Source organism: Apteryx mantelli, chromosome 2 (assembly GCF_036417845.1).
Source record: "Apteryx mantelli isolate bAptMan1 chromosome 2, bAptMan1.hap1, whole genome shotgun sequence".
NCBI classification, from domain to species: domain Eukaryota; kingdom Metazoa; phylum Chordata; class Aves; order Apterygiformes; family Apterygidae; genus Apteryx; species Apteryx mantelli.
This window is the reverse complement of record NC_089979.1, coordinates 166930037-166936688: the sequence shown is the minus strand read 5'-3', so window position 1 is coordinate 166936688 and position 6652 is coordinate 166930037. Positions and strand designations below refer to the sequence as shown.

General features: G+C 46.1%; 1 protein-coding gene across 1 annotated transcript in view; it reads right to left on the bottom strand.

Annotated features, from left to right (window-relative positions):
- Positions 1–3267: 3267 nt before the first annotated feature.
- Positions 3268–6652, bottom strand: part of LOC106498925 (vasoactive intestinal polypeptide receptor) — a 122872-nt gene continuing 119487 nt past the window's right edge. Inside the window, exons 12-13 of the mRNA XM_067292003.1 lie at positions 6302–6343; positions 3268–4611 (exon numbers count right to left, since the gene is read on the bottom strand). Of these exons, the coding sequence (XP_067148104.1) occupies positions 4420–4611; positions 6302–6343 (234 nt within the window). The 3' untranslated portion in view covers positions 3268–4419. The remainder of the gene's footprint in view (positions 4612–6301; positions 6344–6652) is intronic.

The following is a 6652-nucleotide window of genomic DNA, read 5'->3' as shown; positions in this document are numbered from 1 at the left end:
TTCTTTCCAAAATTGCAGTAACAATACTGCTGCAGAATAGTTCTCTTTTTAAAAAACAGATATGGTTAATGGCCAGAAATTCTGCCACAGCCCACTGTTTCTTTAAAGCTCTTTTTTAAACCCTAAATAGGGCCATATTCTCATTTCTTACCGCTTATGACAGGGCCACAAAGCCATGTAGGTCACAGCTGAGTAGAAACATCTGCAGTCTACTGATGACATTGAACCAGGTACCTCTGGATATGGAGAAAATTATTTAACTTTCATATTTTGATTGTTCCCTACTTAATAATAATTACTTAATAGTTTAATCACTGAAATCTAGAGTGATTAATCAACAGGAGTGAATTTGAGCTCTCACTGGTATAAATAGGAAATAAACTGTTCCAGGCTGAAGATGAAGGAATTGTCACAAAAAGTCGAATTCCAGTTTTATGCTGGTGTAAATCAGGAGGCACTGTAGCGAAGTGTTTGGTGCAACTGGGATCAGATTTTGGCCTGATTTCCATAAAGAGTTTTGGAGTCTAAATTTATGACCCTCAAATATATTTAAAAGCTTAACACATCCAGGTATGCTTCTTATCTTATTTTGCACCAAAGTAACACAGTTGCATTCACTGGAGTTATCCCTGTCTTACACTGGAGTTGAAAGAGGACAGATTTGTGCTTCATGAGAAATAGCAGTAGTTCTCGGCACTGGACCATGTATTCTGCCTTGGTTTGGGACAATGCAGTTCAGGTGGTCGTTTGGAGCTGCAGCGAGGTCTTCGAACTCTATTTTATTGCAGGGCTGGATAAAGGACACACTCATAAGGAGACCAAGTTATGGGGCCAAATTCCTGTGGTGGGTCACTCAGATGAGGGCCTGATCCAAATCCCAGAGCAGGCAGTGAAACACCTTTCGGTCACTTGATTGCTCATAACCACGGAGTGAAAAGCTCTGATTTCATCCCTGACTCCTCTGTTCTCCTGAAATATGAGGCCAGCACAGCTGGGCTGCCAGCTTTCCACTGCCTGCATCGCAAATACTGCCATGCCTGTCACAGCAGGTATGTTCAGCACATTCATTTCATCTCTGAAACACCCTTGACAGTAAAATGGCAACACAGCTGGATGTTCAGTGATGAAGTAATTGCAAGTAGGAGGCCTGAGGGTCATGTTCCCAGCACGTTAATGTAGTTAGCAGTTTTGAAGGGTAACCCTCAGTTTAGGTCACATCCTACCTTCAGGGTCCCATGCAGAATAGCCTTGTGGTGCAGATCAGGGGCTGCATAAGGCTCCGTGGCACGGGCAAATAAGCCGCCTAATTTTTCCCTGTCGCATCTCTTAAAGGCAAGCCTATTCATGCTGCCTTTGGCATATGTCTGATGCTGGCACAGGTTAGCACAAGGCTGAAACTAAAGAGAAGCTGTAAATACGAAGCCGCAGGTCCTCCTGCAAATGGAGTTATATGGCCAGGGAGGTGAAAGGGATGTTGAAGAACCACAGAGTTAAAATGCACAAGGTAGCTCATACTGCTTGGGTTTCTCCTGCAGTAAGGTTGCCTAAAATAGATGGGAAGGGTTTCCCTCACATCTTTCAAAAGGAGATGGCTGACGATGGTTTTCACTTATGCTCAACAGCTCTGTGCTCAAATTCCTCCTTGGCTTGTCTGGGACCCAGGATTCGAGTTCACATCTCAGGTGCCTCAGTGAAGGCATTAACAGGATTTGGCAGTGCTTTCCTGCAGCCCACCACATTAGCTGCATGTAAATAGGTACCACAACAGATGAAGATGGTGAAAAACTTTGCAGTCTGATGGCTCAAACCTTTCCAGACTGACATTGCTCCCAAACTTTGAAACAGTAAAAAGAAGCTTGTTATACTAGGTGGAACAACTTGGAGGCTGAGAACGCTTTCCCTTACCTCTTTTGGACTTCCTAGCAGCTAGCCATTCACTTGGGAAATTGCAGAATTGGGCCAAATCCCTGCTTTGAACCATGCATGGGAGAAGGACTGGTGGGGTTGGTGGGACTTCTCCATATTACCTTCTGTGTGAGTTCTAATCTAGCTCTGAAAGTGCCCACCAGAGCAGCACCAGCACTGAAAACAGAGAGGGGTCCTTGCCTCTGAGAACCTCACTGGGATTTAGATGTGGACTTTGTTGCAGGGGGTATCAGGGCATAAGGGCTTCTGTACAAGCAACATGGGGGAATTTTAAGCATCCTCATGGTTTCTCTGGATTGTGGGAATTAGAGAGCTGCTAAGAGGGTATTTTGAAGATCTCATGGCATGTCAGCGTTGGATTCTAATTGTTAATAATATGGTTTCAGTGTAACGTAGCCATAACACAGATGGCTTGCACCTGGTCAGCCTGGGGACCAGTCAGTAATATAACTCCAGGAGCATGGAGCTCAGCATGACCACCTGCGTGATTGCCTACCTATCCTCCTAGGTTTTGCAGCTGCAGTCTGGGTAGCCATGGCTACTGTGCGGTTTGTTGGTAGACACACAGATGCTTAAAACAAACAAACAGACAAAAAAACCCAAAGAACAAAACCCAAACCCACCAAATTAAAGATATTTCCCTTCAGTGAGCTACCCTTCATTTGGAAAGAAGACGTCTTGGTGCTGGAAGTACGTGGTGCACAAATTGAGACCTCTGAACCCTGAAAGAGGAGTCTAGCTTCCCTTCCATGTACACACGTTACTTTGATGATCCAGATTTTGTCATGCTGACAGGGCTCCTATATGTTATAATAGGATGACAGCAGCCCTATTGTTAAGTGTATACCTGGGCTGGGCAATGATTTCACACTTTTTGGTGAAAAACTGGTGTAACCCCATTCAAACCAGTTGGGCAGGACACACATATAAAAACAATCATGAGCATCCTAGCATTGTCTATCTTCTGCCTGGGTTTGGGATTGAGTCAAAGGCAGGGTCTCTAAGTGTGAGTTGCCCATGGAGTGCTGCTAACAGGCGACTTTGATCTCCCCAGCTGTCAGCCTGGCTCTTGTGAGCAGAATTGAGCTTCACCCCACTCCTTCTCCCCTCTGCCAAGAGAAGAAAAGAAAAAGAAAGATTCCCTTGGTCTTAACAGCATCTGTGTACATTCTTCAAATAGGGATTGCCCCAATATGGAAACTAATAGGCCTTTAGAAAAGAGGCAAGATGCACATGCATGTTTTAAAGATCTAACAGTGCCTTCATCACAGGATGAAAGCTCCCTGAAAAAGCTGAAGCAGAAATCAATTTAATAGTTCCTTCACTCCTTCCTGACTCCTGGAGTGCCAGTTACGTGCTGAGCCAACCTTGTTTTGATGAAAGCAATTTTGCTTGCTGCTGTGAAGCTAATTTTTTCATCTGGAGAGTGGCTCCTTACGGTGGGTCTGATTCAATTAAGGATTACAGGGTTCTATATCTCCCGTTCCTGGCAGTGTGTGTTAAGCAAGTGCAAACAAATTGCAGACCAATTGTTTTCCCCTGATCCCTAATGATCCTGGGTGCGGTAATGCACCAAGATCTATAGGCGAACTTAAACAAAATGAAAAACACAGCCGTGCTCTGCTTTTAGCCATCTGTACCTGGATTTTATACATGCAAACTGAGTTTCCTGTTCATTGAAACCAACCAAACAAACTTCGATGTCATGAACATAGCGCAGAGAAGGGCATTCACATTGTTCCTTCTCAGCAAGCTGCTTTTCAGTAGGAACACCCAAGGCGTTTGGAAAGCTTTTGCTAACAAGGATGGGATGGACGGCAGGCAATTAGCAGAAGACACTCCAATGTTGGGATATCCTCTGAGGGGTCTTCCTGGTGCTGTAGCTTCTTCTTCGCAAATGTAAAACGCAGGGACGGGGGCCGTGTGCTGGCCTCTCCCCTTCCTGCTTGTTTTTTCTGTTCCTTCTCCCTGCTGTCCCTGACTCTATCTTCAGTGCCTTATCACTACCCCTTATCAACTGGATTTTTGGCACATTCATACATTTGGCATTTTTTCCACTTCTTGCTTCCCTCTCTCTGTGACTGGCTCATTTAAAAAAAAGTGCAATTTATCTGTTTCAGAGCCGCCAGTTCTGGTAAAGCCACCAAGGACTCGGGCTCCCTTTGCCCTCCTTACTTCATTATTTACGACACAACATGACCTTCCAGGCTCTCCTCAAGTGACTAAGGTCTTTACTCATAGTTATCAACCCCTGAGGGCATAAACTTAGAGTGAGAGGTCTGAAAAGAGGGAGAAGAAAAGTATTTCTCTGTTTCTTGGCTTGTCTGATCTTGTTCTGGATGCCAGTGGCTTTTCCAGTTTTGTGTCCTCTGTTGGCTCATGAGGAGCATTTCATTTCACAAGGGTTTGTTATCATATCACTGATTCCCGGGGATCCTTCTCCCTCTCTCTGTTTCTCTCTCGGTTGCTCGGTGCTCAGAGAGTCTCTCCCCATCACACCAGAGAGAATTCGGCCTGAAAGCCAGAGCACCGGCGTGTCTTTGGTGAGCACTTGGTCAGCATGGAGATCTGGGTGCTGAAGTTGGTGCCGTTGCTGCCCAAGGAAGGGTGGTGATACTTCATATCTGAGCCCAGGAACTGTTCCAGATGCCACCTCCGCCACTTTCGCTTGAGCTCAGCTTGGACCTAAGCCGTGGAAAGACAAGACAGTTAGCAGAGGGGAATGTTTTCTGTTGCTCTAACTCGACTGTATGAGCAGCAATGGGGACCCACTTACTAAGGGGTCAAACTGCTGCTGCTTGGCTTTGGCTGTTAAGGTGGCCAGGGTGACTGTCTGAATGCAATTCCCTGAGCAATCAAGGGTGCTTTCCCGGAGCAGGAAGAAGCAGTTGAATGGGACTCTGAGATTCACCTTATATTTTAAGGAATTATTTCATAAAGGTCATTAAACTGACATAATCTGGAAAGAACTTTGAGCCACGTAGAAGAGTCGTGACACTCCAGCCAGTAAATTACCAGAGCAGAAGTCCATCAGCTTCTGCAGAAAGGAAAGCACAGTGAATTGCTCATCTGATACAACGAAGGTGCTAGACTACTAAACTTCAATGGCAACCTCTTTTATGCTTTTTTTCACTGCCCTATTTTCATCCAAGTACAAATGATTTAACTATATGTTGTTTGTAAAGCCATCGGTACAGATGTGCTTTTTTTGATAGAGGCTCCTTGTTCCTGCTCAGGGGGTTCACATACATCAGCTGGTTTACACTGTCCAGATTCAACTCCTGAACACATTTGGCCACAGTTCCTGTCCCCTCACGTAGGCTTCCAGTGCAAAGTTTTAAATAATAGTATGAATTACATACAGCAGCTGTGTTTGAGGGTCTCTGGGTTCAGCAAGCACAGGAAGAGTAGACTGATGCTAACCCCAGGACTGGAAACGTGGGAAAGGCAAAATCAATGCCCGTGAGCTGGAAGCAAGCTCATGTGGCACTGGTCTGTGGCTAACGAGTCATGTCAAGGCCTGTTTGAGTTTTGGACCATGGGTAAGGTTGCATGGTACTGCCCTGCTCCCTGCAAGCCCACTGACAAAGGTCTCTGCTGGAAGCAGGACATTATGTGCCCTCTGTTCCACTGTGTGATGTACACACAGCCTCGGCGTGGCTGAAAGCAGCAGCAGAGCAGTAAGAGAGCAAATTGTGATTCTGGACACTCTTCCTCTCCCCAGGAAGCTGGAACAAAAAACCCAGATCACAGCTGCTCCTTTCTTGTCTGCGCTCAGTTTACTGAGCTGACTGCGCTCCAGCTGACAGCGGCTCAACGCTGTTAGCTGCTCACACCTACTCAGTGCCTCTGTGATGTTGGTTTAATGAGTCTCTACTGAATTTCTGCTGGGCATGGTAGAAAAATGTATCACTGCACTAACAAGCCTCCATCTTGGCAATGGGCCTGATTCTGGGCCTTAACGTTACAGGCAAAATTCTTTAGGTTTTAAAAGGATGAGGTGGAGCATTCAGAGACACTGAGCATGGGTAGGGCTTAGAGGATGGGTTTTATCCTTCCTTGCTGAAGGTGCTCCCTTCTGATGAGGGTTTATGCAAGGTTATGGGAATTCTGCTGATCTTGTCTACCTCATGAATAAAGGAAGGACTCAGCAGTACCAATACTTAAGTGTGCAAGCAAGCCCTACTATGTTTATTAAATGAGTTGGAAACTGTCAGGCAAACGGTTGAGCTGTTTTTCTGGAGTGAGTTATTTCACTTGCAAGCTTTCCCCCTGTGTGGTAATCTCAGGAACGGGACGCTCCCCAGTCCTCCCGGCAGGAGCATTCCCTCTGCCTTAGTTGCAAACGTGAACCCCGCAGCCTTGTTGATCTTACCTCCCCATTGAGGAAACAGTACAGGACAGCCACCACAAATCCCTGGGGGAAAGAACAGGCTCTTAGCAACTCACAGGTTACATCCCCTGATATCACAACCCAGACCCAACCGCAGCCCTGGGCAAAGGGCATGTGGCCAGGGACCTGCTGAGATGCCCTTCAGAGGTCCCTTGACTGTATTTTCCCTATAAAAGGAGCAGGTTAAGGTATATTACAGCAGATGCATGGGCGCGAGTTCAAAGTTTGCTCCAGAGTGGTGTTTAAAGCCATCCACAGTCGGCTCAGGTCTAAGTGGGGTACGTGGTCATTCAGACTGGGACATGAAAGGCAACCGGATGGGATCCTAGACCC